At 42.6% G+C, this 12,427-nt stretch overlaps 1 protein-coding gene across 1 annotated transcript; it reads left to right on the forward strand.

Moving 5' to 3' along the window:
• The first annotated feature begins 1,932 nt into the window (after positions 1-1,932).
• Positions 1,933-11,618, forward strand: cog3 (component of oligomeric golgi complex 3). The gene is made up of 23 exons (XM_037489314.2): positions 1,933-2,135; positions 2,345-2,491; positions 2,577-2,638; positions 2,974-3,139; positions 3,541-3,615; positions 3,960-4,052; positions 4,264-4,389; positions 4,514-4,594; positions 4,688-4,731; positions 4,841-4,967; positions 5,612-5,703; positions 5,983-6,122; positions 6,603-6,763; positions 7,283-7,391; positions 7,498-7,616; positions 7,737-7,826; positions 8,449-8,569; positions 8,853-8,941; positions 9,077-9,211; positions 9,492-9,567; positions 9,681-9,808; positions 10,373-10,471; positions 10,654-11,618. The coding sequence occupies exons 1-23, from the start codon at positions 1,968-1,970 to the stop codon at positions 10,681-10,683; spliced, it is 2,478 nt and encodes an 825-aa protein (XP_037345211.1). The 5' UTR covers positions 1,933-1,967; the 3' UTR covers positions 10,684-11,618.
• Positions 11,619-12,427: the final 809 nt, after the last annotated feature.

Consider the following 12,427-nt stretch of genomic DNA (forward strand, 5'->3'; position numbering starts at 1 on the left):
ACACTAAATTACCCGTGCTCTCTGATTAAAGCTTAAACGGGCTCCCCATACACCACAGTGAAGGGAAAACAACAGCACCATCTTTGACAAAAGTGTCAGTTTTGCTTTACAGGACTCCCTCCAACCCACACTAAGCAAAAATATAGCTTTTGACAAGATTTGATATGACATATCTTTTTGTTCTGGAGTAACATGGCTTGAACTCTACAGCATCCCCTTTCAACTAAAGTAGACGAGAGCAAAAAAGAAAAATTCTGAACTCTGTGTGCCCTCCTTATGAGACACCCTGCAGACAGAGCTTTAATGCGTGAACACAGCCTCCACCATGACATGCCATTGGGATTTGGAAATCTATATACTTATTTTTGTGAGGAAATACTGGAAGTTGTTTGTGTAATCACAGTGGATCACTAGATATGTTTGGTTTTGACAACAATTAGACCCCTAAATCAAGCTTTAAATTACATTTTCCCCCCCAAAAACATACAATTTAACATTGACGTAAAGAAAATATTCATTTTTAAATATTCAAACTAAAACATTTTGCCATAATCAAGTGATGAAATTAGTATGTATATAAATTGATGTTTATGTTAATTGAAAAAGTAATTTAATCACAGGATTATTGTAAAAAAACAGGTCATTTACACATTTGTTTTGTATAATTGTATAATCGACCCACCTCTTTTCACTTGCCTTTGGCTAGTGTCTCCCTTTATGCCCCTATGTTTTGTTCTTTTACTGCATTTTCCTGACTTTTTAAGTTAACTATTTTAACTGTAGCCCTTCCTTTGTTTTGTACCTACCTTATTCCACTTTGTTGTGAAGCACTTTGGTGCGGCAAAGCCGTAAATGCGCTTTATAAATAAAATTGACATTGACATTGACATAATTGTATGACATACCGAGCATATTGTGAAATGAAAATTTGCCTTGTGGCTAGAAAAATAAGATAGAAAAATAAAAAAACACCATTTTCTACATACAGAGCTGCGGCTACATTAATGTTCTGTATTTTGGATGAGATGAATTGTCTTTGTCCGACTACAAAACTTACAATAGGCAAAGCGTCACTGTGAATGAGCATCTGCATAAATTAGTTTGTGGATATGATGAACAAGAATTGGAAATCTCATTTTGAAATATTAAACATGTGCCCCGGGGCACCACCTGCTGGATTAGTGTTTTTGGTGATAAACGTCTTGTGTCTTGTTGTGTTAGCGTTGTAATAATACTACTGTGTAGAAGGCTGTAAACGCGATAAGAGAGATTGTATTGTGATCCATCCATGCAGCACACAGGGGAACTTGATTGTGTGCTCCTGCTCCTTTGGTGTGAAGCAAAAATTACAAATGATGCAGCGTTCAGTGTCATCCAGGGGAGGGATGTAAATTTGACTCATTGTTAATGTAGATTAATCAAAACTTGTTCAGGAACAATGTTAGACTACTGTGACTATCTTATAGATATAGTCTTATAAGGTATAATAAAAAAATAAAAAATATTAGAACATAATTTTGTTCCAACATTCTCTTTGCTTTTTAACCTGCTAACATTTAAATGGAATGACTGTTTGCATCTCGCTATAACTAACACTCTGATAACGCATGAGTGTGAAATAATTAAAATTGCAGAAAAGGAAAAAAATTACAAACCTAACACAATTTGAATCCAACGTAAAAATGAAATTTACAAAAAAAATAATATCAGAGGTGTAAAAATGTGTAAAAAATCAAGATAGAAACAATGTTTTTATTATGTTTTTACTACAATGTGTATAATTACACGGTCCTTATAATAAAAACGTATCCAAATAAAATTAAATATAAATTGAACTATTTTTGAACTTCACCAACGACGTGAGACCGCCACCATGGATATGACAGCCACTTCCTTAAGCCCCGCCCACACTCCCGGAACAGGAAGTACCGGTGCTTTAGCTGCTGACGTTGTTGCACAAAGTGACGATGGCGTCCACAGATCAGTCCCTCCTGGACCTAACCGATAAAGATACCCGTGAGAAGCTGTCGTTCTGGGATCGCCGCACCGATGCCATGGCTCCCCTTACTGACAAACAAATGGACGCTGTCCTGGAGATCCGAGCCGCGGCCGAAACGCTCTCTGTCCCGTCGGAGGTGAGACGTGACGGCGGAGACAGCTAGCATGCTAACGGGATTGCTAACTTATACTTTCTTAACGTCAGTTGACACAGGCTAACGAACTCCGCGCAAGTTGACACATTACCGGATGTTAGCTTGCACGCTAACTAGCTAACTAACTAGCTTGGGTTTTTAGCGACGTCAAAGTACGCTTAGAAATAAAGACCCCGGCTTTGTGTTCCCAGCTGCCCATTGAGGACCTGTGCAGCCTTTCGTCGCGGTCCTTGCACTCTCCCTTCCTCGCGACGGTGCCCGCGTCGACAGAGGACGTCCTGCTCAAGGGTTTCCAGATGCTTGACATGGGGGATGAACGGATAGAAACTGCACAACAGGTGACTCGTCTCTGCCCGCCGTCAGCGGAGCTGCACGTCACCACGAGCTGCGTGTTTGTTAATAACGTGCCGACGTGTGTTGCAGTTTTTCGCCTGGTTTGCCAATTTGCAGGCCAACATGGACCAGGACGAGAGCTCAAAATACAGGTGCACATGCATGTTTGAGTGCTTTACGGGATGTCTTCTGCACAAGGGCGGACTTAGAGTCAACTTTTTGTACTTTGATGACGTCAGACAGTAGTATTATAGTTGATATATATGTGTAATGACGAGTAGACGTTACGTTTGTGATCACACGTCTGACAACCACAGGCGGCGTAGTATTCCGGGTAAAAATAATAATAAAGAAAGGCAGAACTTTGTTGCTATGCTACTCTGTATGGGCTGAACCTTTCCTGCTGTATATGTGGTCACATGCACCAGTAAGCGCTGCATCATCCTGGCTTGTGCACACAGGTGATGGATCTGCTTTTCCCCCGTAGGCAAACCAGAGATGATCTGAACTGCTACCAGGAACAATGCGACGCCATCCTGAAAGATGTTAGCACTGCTCTGGAGCACTTGGACTCCCTTCAGAAACAGTATCTGTTTGTGTCCAACAAGACTGGCACCCTACACGAGGCCTGCGAACAGCTCCTAAAAGAACAGGTAGGCTGCCCTGTCTTCTCTCCATCGATTAACCCAGGCCACATAAGAGTTAATCACTCAGAATTATGTTTATATTCTATGTATGTATTTTCCCTGTAGTCCAGGGCAGGCTAAGTTCTAAAAATGAGCAACGGTGAAGGTCAGAACAGAACAGTGGGACATAAACAAAAGCTTTTTTTAATCCTAAGTGTGCGTTAGGTTAAAATATAATCTTATGTGCAGCTCATTCTTACTGTGACATATTTCCTACCTTATTGGCACTGTTTGTTCATTCCTTTCTCTCACGCACACTAATAGATTGGTCCATTCAAAGAACTTGTGCTGAATTGAATTTGAGCCGAAATTAAACTGTCGTGTTGAATTATGTCAACTGTGCTTTTTTCCCCTTTTTCTCTCTGCAGTCAGAGCTCGTTGACCTTGCAGAGAGCATACAGCAGAAACTGTCATATTTTAATGAGTTAGAAAATATAAACACGGTAGGTTCTTTTTTTTTTGTCTTCCCGGGTAATAGCTAAATCTGTGCTTTGTAGATTAAGTGAATGTTCATTGCTGATTAAATATTAAGTGTAACGTAAAATTCTAATTTCATCAGTTATTTCTCAGATTTAAAAAAATCAGAATGAAAAATTTGGTTTCAAAACATGTTACCAATAAGCGCCATTATAAGTACAATTGAAGTGCTACAGTCTGTTCGTGTTTTAGTCAATGTAGAGCCTGATTTGATAATGGCTTTGTTTGAAATAGCAAATAAAAATGATTGTAAATCTAGAAGGCCATAATTTTAACGAATTTTTACCAAATGTTTTTCTTTGTCTTTCAGAAACTGAACTCCCCGACCCTGTCTGTAAATAGTGAAGGCTTTATACCAATGCTGTCAAAATTGGATGACTGCATTGAATATGTTTCTTCACATGTAAGTAGCTCACATTCAAAGAAATTTAAATTATTTTTTGTTCTAATCTCATTTAATTACCAGCGATGGAAAAATCATCCATCATATCATCATAAGCATATTTATATAATGTTGAATTGGTAACGCCAAATGCTTTATGCATTGCAATTAAGGACACGTGAACACTACTAAAGCCGACCTAAACACTTGTTATTTCTCTATTTGTTTGCAGCCCAATTTCAAGGACTATCCAGTTTATTTGGCCAAGTTCAAACAGTGTCTTTCTAAAGCTATGCACTTCATGAAGATCCACATTGTTAACACAATGCAGCATCTCACCAGCCAGTTGACCAAAAGGGTAAGAACCAGCACCACTTGCTCCTGACACAAAGCCAGCGACGGCAAAAGGAGGCGATCGCCCCAAACCGGATGTGTGCCTGGTCCAATATCAAAAACTCATTTCATGGTTCTGTCTCCACCAGGATCCAATGGGCTTGACCAACGCAGACAATGCCTTTACCTTGTATTACGTCAAGTATAGAGCAGCCGCACCTAAAGTTAGAGTGAGTATATGCTTTTTTTTTTTTTTTAATTACCCACTGAAATTATACTCTGATCACTTTCTGTATGAAAAACAATATTTATTCTTCTCTCAGTCACTGATCGAACAGATTGAACAGCGAGCGGAGAAGGTTCCCGAGTGAGTGTTGCCATTTCAAGCATTAAAGTAGCGTTATTCCTGTACTATTTTATTGTAATTTTCCTTTTACACTAAATGAACTCATCCCTCCTCGTAATAATGTGAGCAGATACCATCAGCTGCTGGATGATATCCATCAGTGCTACCTTGACCAGAGAGAGCTGCTCCTCAGTCCCAGCATCACGTCCACCATTACCGACCTGACCAAGCAAAACAGCAAAGACCACTGTGCTCTGGTGAGGCACCGACTTGTTTTGGAGCAGAGCTGCCCTTTGGACATGAGATGACATTTGAGCTCTGGGGTACTTTCTGCAGTGTTGCTGCACACTCAGAGCTGTGCACAGGATCCTGCACAGCATGCACCCACAGCTTTTGTTCTGTAGTCAATTACTGTGCAGTGTTTGTGTACTCGGTCTGTGTACACCTCCTCTATAAAGCATTTACTGTTGCACATTGTTCCTCGACTGTTTAAAAATGAAGCCTACCTAAAGGTTGGCCCAATAATTCACAGTGAAAGATTTTTTAATTTTTTTTAATTTTACTTTGATACTTCAGAAATAGTTTTGGCAGCTGGCCGGACGGCGTCTTTTGACGACCCGTTGTGGCATTTAGAAAACACTTCTCTAATTGGCTTGATGGGGATGCCGCGCTCAAAGGTCAGAATTTCATACAACAAACATCATAACAGCGGCGCCACCTGTCTGAAATTTCCCTTTTTAATGAAACTTGAAAGGTTATGCATCTTGTTAATGATTGCCGTAATGGGCGCCTGCATCATTCATGTGGGCGGATGCGTTCGCCCGTTTGAAGGGGAGCCAAAGCAAAGCGTTAGTAGTCATTCATTGCGTGTGTGTGTGTGTGTGTGTGCGTGTGTGCACAGGTTCGCAGTGGATGCGCGTTCATGGTCCACGTCTGCCAGGATGAACACCAACTGTACAACGAGTTCTTCTCAAAGCCCACGCCCAAACTCGAGTGAGTAGCTCCGTGGTCTCTTGTAGTGCAGGCGGGATGTGTTTATTTAAGGCGTGTAATGTGATAACTGCTTGATATGCCCCGGCATGTGCAGACCATTTTGTCACCATTTTACAAGCAAGTTCCTTCTATTAATTTTTTAATTTTCTTTTTGATAAACCGTTTGCACCATTATTTTTAGTCTTTTTTTGAAATTCAAAGCTTTAATTGAGCCCAAAGTATCATTTAAAACGTCTCTCGGGTGTGCAAAGAAATGAAATGGTGTTTCATTTTTGACAGCGAGCTGCTGGAGAAGTTGTGTTTGTCCCTGTATGACGTCCTCCGGCCTCTAATCATTCACATCGTCCACCTGGAAACGCTGTCTGAGCTCTGCGGCATCCTGAAGAATGAGATGCTGGAAGACCACGTTCATAACAACGGTAGGTTAGAGCTCCGACTTCACTGAGATGCAGCCGTGCGGCAGTTTGGGGACTGATGTCGGACCATGCAGTTTGCGCACAGGCACAGCGACATTTGATGTTTGCAGTCTTTTGAACAAAAATAAATTGGGATCACTGAATATGTATAACCCGTACGAAAAACCAAAGTGTACCAAGTCCCAATTGGATGTTACCACTCTCAAAGAAAAAGTCTGAGGCATATCCCCCGGGGGGAGAAAGAACTACACCAAACAAGATAACACATGTTAATTAGTGAGCTTCATAGGTGCTGGAAGGCACATGTTGTTCCTTTTTTGAAGGAGACTTCCTGCTATAGCACAATGGCCTTTTCTCTTCCATATCTCATTCACACCATCCACTATCTTATCATCTAGACTTAAGACCAGAAGGCACCCAAGAGGACATTGTGAGTGATTTATACTGACCTTTTTGAGCTCTTTTTTAATTTTTTTTATTTAGCCTCTCAGTTGGGGGCCTTTGATACAGTGGTGAAGCAGATGCTGGAGGATGTCCAGGAGAGGCTGGTTTACAGGACCCACATTTACATACAGACCGATATCACAGGCTACAACCCGGCTCCGGGGGATCTGGCCTATCCTGAGAAACTCGAGATGATGGAGGTGAGCCTTTGTGACCTGAAAGGAACGTTGTTTTATCTACAGCCGCAACTCCATCATCATTTCTTCATGTTTTGTCTTTTGAAATGTGAAAAACTCTGGCTGTCGACAGGCCAGGGCCTAGCATCAATTATCTTAATGTTTCAGGTTGAATTAAAGTCATTCTTAGCTTTGCAAGGTCTTCTTGCCTTTGAATGTCTGTCCATGTAGTTAAATACGACTTTGTGTCTAGACTAATGTTTCACAGCTCTTAAATGTGATTAATGTACCTTCTGGTTTACTTGTATTATTGGATGTAGATGTTTTTTTTTAAGGTTAAGAAACAAAAAAAGTGACCTTCCAACATGTGAGACGTTCTACCTACAGGTCTTTGAAAGGCATAATTCATTATGCAGACTGAAGGGCTTGGGAGCATCTGTGCATGCTATTGCGTTGTATTTGAAAAAGTCATCTTCCATTTTGGTTGAAGCAAATGGAAAAAGATCATGCCAACTCTTTCTATCTCGTTACTCTTGCCGATAGAGAATTGCTCAGAGCTTGAAGGAGGAGCAGATGAAGCAGATGTCGCAGGAGTCCATGTTTTCTGATGTCCAGCTGGAGGATCCTGACGGGAGAAGGAACAGTAACGCTGGTCCGTTGTCAGTCTTGCACTTTGTGTGTGTGTGTGTGTGTGTGTGTCACACAGACACAACTTTTGGTCCATTTGTTGCCTGATGGCTTAACCCTAACTACTACAGGCCATGTAGAAGCCTCCCGCCTCCAGACATCCATCTCTCCTGCTGATTTGCATGGCATGTGGTACCCGACTGTCAGACGAACGCTGGTTTGTCTGTCCAAGCTCTACAGATGTATAGATGTGAGTGTCCAGTGTTTATTTCATGTATAGTCCGCTATCCTTAAATGTTGCAAGATGTGTGACACTTGGTGTCTTTGTCTCGTCTCCCGTGTTTCTTACTGTGTCTTGATATTTTTCCAGAGAGCAGTCTTCCAGGGTTTATCCCAAGAAGCCTTATCTGCCTGCATCCAGTCCCTGCTCAAAGCTTCAGATATCATCCTTAAAAACAAGGTTGGCACACATGATTGGGAGTAGAGTATGACTTTACATTTGACCAAACTATTGTTAAAAAATATGATTGTATTTTTTTTAGAAATGATTTTGGGTTCTTTTGACGTTTAAGATCAGTTCCTTCATAGATTCAACGTTGCTCTGTTACTCAAACCTTCCTGCTATCGGATCTCTAACCAGCTGGGGTGTCATTTGAAGTTTATTTTAATGGGTACTTTATTATGCGCTACAGAGTGTTCAGCAGACCATCCTTTATTTATGGGCTTCTCTCACCTTCAAATTTTCTGTCTGTCTGCGCTAACTGGTCCGTTTCAACCTAGCGCCTTAAATTAAAGCAGCTACATCAATCTCAGAGGACATGTTCCCACTTCCCATGTGCTGATGTCTTCTTCCAATGTTTTAGTCACTAGTGGAGCAATAAATGGTATCAGCTGCCTTTTTTTTCGGTCCGTTATATCCCTCGCCAGCTATGGTTAATCAGCAGTTATCAATTAGATGTATTTTCTTATCGTCTTAAAGCGGACGCGTCTTTATGTTCTCTGCAGCTTGGATAGTCAGCAGATGCCCTTTTGTGTTGGCAGCCTGCAGTGTGGATTTAACAGTGTGCTATCACTTTCTGCAGACGCAAATAGATGGGCAACTTTTCCTGATCAAGCACCTGCTGATAGTGCGTGAACAGATTGCCCCATTTCACACCGATTTTTCCATCAAGGAAATCTCACTGGATCTGAAGAAAACGCGAGGTGAGATAATTAAAGATGGAGGGAACATTGGTGTTCAGCTCCATAAAGCCAGGCATTACATTCTCATGCTCATTAAGCAACTTCTGCCTATCGTATGCACCGGTGGCAACAATTAATGCGGAAATTACTGTGTAATCCAACACTATCATGTACATTAACCAATGGTTCACAGGGCAGATTTGCTCCTCCTATTACCCTCCTCTCAGTCAAGGTCATAATACATTTGTGGCACTAGAGGGCACTCTAATTCTGCACCAGCCCTAATCTCTTGCTTTGTGTTAAGATGCTGCCTTCAAAATCCTGAACCCTAAGGCTGTTCCCAAATTTTTCCGACTCAACAGTCACAACGCCATACTTGAATTCCTCTTGGAGGTAGTGTTTTATTTATTTTTGCCTATTCCATTAAACTATCCCTGCACTGTATGCGCTTTGATAGCTCCCTGTTTTCAGAGAACGCGTACTTGATAGTGCTAAACCCTTTGTCTGTGTCCCCCCCTCCCCCCCCAGGGAACACCAGAGATAAAGGAGCACTACATTGACTCAAAGAAGGACGTGGACCGGCACCTGAAGTTCAGTTGTGAGCAGTTCATTCAGCAGCAGACTCAGATCTTCGTCGGGAACCTTGAGGAGTTTCTCACCAAGGTAACTGCGAAGGCAGACTTTGCCTCGGGTATCGATGGGTCATCCTGACTTTCAATTTTATTTTTTTGCCTTAAAAAAAAACTGTTTCTAAAAAAAAAAAAAATGATTTGCTCATTCACTGATCACTGAAGGTCATGGTACGTTACCTACAGCTGAAGATAAAATGGCTGTTTTTCATCTGACTTCTCTCATTCTACTGCTCCGCAGTCCCTCGTGCGTGGCTTATAGCAACGAGCCCACCAATCAAATCTACTCTGACTGTCATTTTTTTTGCACTCAGGTTGCAGCTCTTAAAACTATGGCTATCCAGGGTGGTCCCACCTACAGTCTGTCTCAGCAACCTTGGGCCCAGCCAGGTAAGATGAGTCTCTGGAAACACCACTGGCACCACACTGCAATCCATCAAACTCGTATAGCCCATTTTCTCCCCTCCCCCCTCCCCCCTGCTTGTCCTTTTTTCTGTTTTCAGTAAAGATCAACGATATAGTGACGACTACCTACCGTGTGATGAAGAGCAAGCTGCCAAGCACTTTACAGAGCATGTCCTTGTACCTAGCCAATAGAGACACGGAGTTCATCCTTTTCAAGCCTGTCCGGGTGGGTGGTGCATATGCTACGTCGTAGCATGTACTGCATGAGTATTTATTTACGAGTCCTTGTTGAAGATCACATCATTATTTCATAAAGTATTTAAAAAGCAGTAACGTGTGCCAAATCAGTCATTTTCTAAAATGATGTAAATTAGATGTAGATCATTGTAAAGTACATTTATGTTTTTTTGATATTGAACGTGTAGGTCGGTGTAGCTGTGTGTAGCATGTGAACAAACCCCTCCCGGCATCAGAAAATCACTCATGACTTTCTTTTATTTATTCATTAGCGAGGCTTAGTCACTGTAGTGAAATACCTGTCAATCCATAAAGTCTTGGGCTGACCTTTTAGTTTACATTAGTCATTTCTTTAGCTAGATCCTTGTGATTGAAATCTCTGTTCCGCCTGTTCATCCCAGTGCCAGGTGGAGCTGATTGAGAGGGAAACTAAATTCTGCGGTTGACATGGAAACAAGATAGTGAGGGGACACGGGCTAGATGAAAATGTGGTATTCATTTCTCTCCAGCAGCCTGTAATAGGATGGCTTTCCCCCCCCCCCCCCCCCCACAGAATAACATCCAGCAGGTATTCCAAAGACTGCATGCTTCGCTTCAGGAGGAGTACGGCGGAGAAGACCTTCAGATCATCGCATGTCCATCGATGGAGCAGGTACAGTACTGTGGGATTAGCACCGCCCCGAGGAGACCTGACTTGGCTTTAATGATAACATCCAAAGCTGCTGAGAGCGACTTTGCTGGAGAAGCGGTGGATAACATTTGCTTGCTAAGTCACGGTGAGCATGCATCCTTTTTCATATTCTTTTTTTTTTATTTTTTTTATGGCTCTTTCAGATTAACCTGCTGCTCTCTGTGAATAAGTAATGTCCGAAGTTTGGCGTGGTCGGTGCTCGGTGCAAACACCCTCCGGATCCCATTTGGATATCGCAACCCCCAACTGTGACCGGGAGCGCTGAGGCCAGAGCGCGCGAGATGACCGGAGAGGCTCCACCTGAGCGGCGAAGCTTGATCAAGACCAAAGATTCTCTGAAAGGGGCTCAAGTAGCAGCGAGCGTGCCGAGGTCCAGGTGGTCCTCTCCGATTCCACAGCAAACGGGGAGAGAGCCGAGGGGATTCGTGGGGGGTCAACGCGGTTGATGGTTTTGTTTGCCTTGAACCGAAGGTGGGGGTCGTTTGGGGTGGTTTTGTTGCACACAGTGCGGTGGTGGGGGGAGGTACTATTAATAGTGTTTAAGAATAAGACCTTTTTGGTGTGCCGATGAAGGGCCTTTTGTCAGCTCAATAGCTATTGGCAGGTAAAGGGGGAGGGGGTAGGGGTGGGATTTCATTCAGATACTGAGATTCCCTTTTTGAAAGAATAAGAAATGCTGCAAAAATGGTTCATCCCTCCATTTACAAATATGTATCTGCATTTGTTACATGCAGTAGCACTCTATAGTGGCCTGATGGGCTACAGGACTCTCAGGTCCATCAGGTTTTCCCTTCTGATCGTCACAGAAATGTGTTTTTAAGATTATCCTTTGGAATACTTTTGTTATTCTGTTGCAAATATGTAAAAAATAAATGTTTTTTTTTTTTTTTTTACCTTTACTTTATTCCTTTTATACATAAGTTGTTTGCAACTAATAGGCTTTTACTCTATTGACCATGGCAGTTTTGCGCTGTATGATTTATGGGTAGGTTTCCTAATGGTCTTCTCAGAAAAAAAACAGGACAGTGGCAATGTGACATTTGCTTGTAAAATGATGTGTACAGGTGTACTATTTATGAACACACTGATTAAAAACTAAGTGAATGATGTTCTTTCTATTGATGGAAATGCACTTTATCATTTAATTTAATTTCGCTCAATGACAAATTAAGAGTCACTTCAGACAAATGAGAAACTGCTATTCAAGGACATCCTCTGGTTTCGGGGGTCTTCTTGGCCGGCGGTGTCATCGGCAGCTGCAGTCTCTCCTTCCATCCGTGACATGGCTGGTCTTTGACCTTCCGTGGACTGACGGCCCTTCGGTTGGGGAGTATGGAACGGATGTTCTGGAGCAGGACGAGGATCGCCGCGCTCTTCTCCTGCAGATATTCCTGAAACATTTGCGGCCCCGGCAGCGTTAGGTCTTCCACTTGATTCGGCTGTGAACCAAAAGGAGATATGAAGTGAAGAAGAATCAATGATGTGGGTCTACTTCCGCCCATCATGGCCATTGACGCCACAACAACTCACTTTCAGTTTCGACCCCACGTTGAGCCCCACGCTGCGTTTGCCGCAGGTGAAAGCGGCGCGGATGTCCTCCTGGGAGTGCATGTGGATGTGGATGTTGGGGCTCAGTGACAGGTGCAAGGCCTGGTAGGGTGGAGCGTGGACATGATGCCGACTGTCCAGCCAGGACCACTGCTTCTTTAGCTCCCCTGTGTCACTGCAGTAAGTGCCTCCCCATGGAGTCAGATTCACCCTAACCCAGAGCAGCAGCGTGGGAGAACTGTCACTGGAGGGCTTTTTATTCTTTCTCACAGTGAGATTGGGTTGTTTTTTTTTTTTTTTAAATATAGGTCATGATTTAGCAATGGATCATACCAAATACAGCCGTTGTTGTGATAGCAGGTGCCCTGT

The sequence above is a fragment of the Pungitius pungitius genome, chromosome 10, assembly GCF_949316345.1.
Source record: "Pungitius pungitius chromosome 10, fPunPun2.1, whole genome shotgun sequence".
Taxonomy (NCBI): domain Eukaryota; kingdom Metazoa; phylum Chordata; class Actinopteri; order Perciformes; family Gasterosteidae; genus Pungitius; species Pungitius pungitius.

Bases quoted from the DNA above. Each gene is read 5' to 3' on its own strand.
- cog3 (XM_037489314.2), top strand. From the start codon at position 1,968: ATGGCGTCCACAGATCAGTCCCTCCTGGACCTAACCGATAAAGATACC. The intron at 4,732-4,840 runs GTGAGTGTTGCC...TAATGTGAGCAG, and splicing joins CGAGCGGAGAAGGTTCCCGA to ATACCATCAGCTGCTGGATG. The intron at 7,827-8,448 runs GTTGGCACACAT...CACTTTCTGCAG, and splicing joins ATATCATCCTTAAAAACAAG to ACGCAAATAGATGGGCAACT.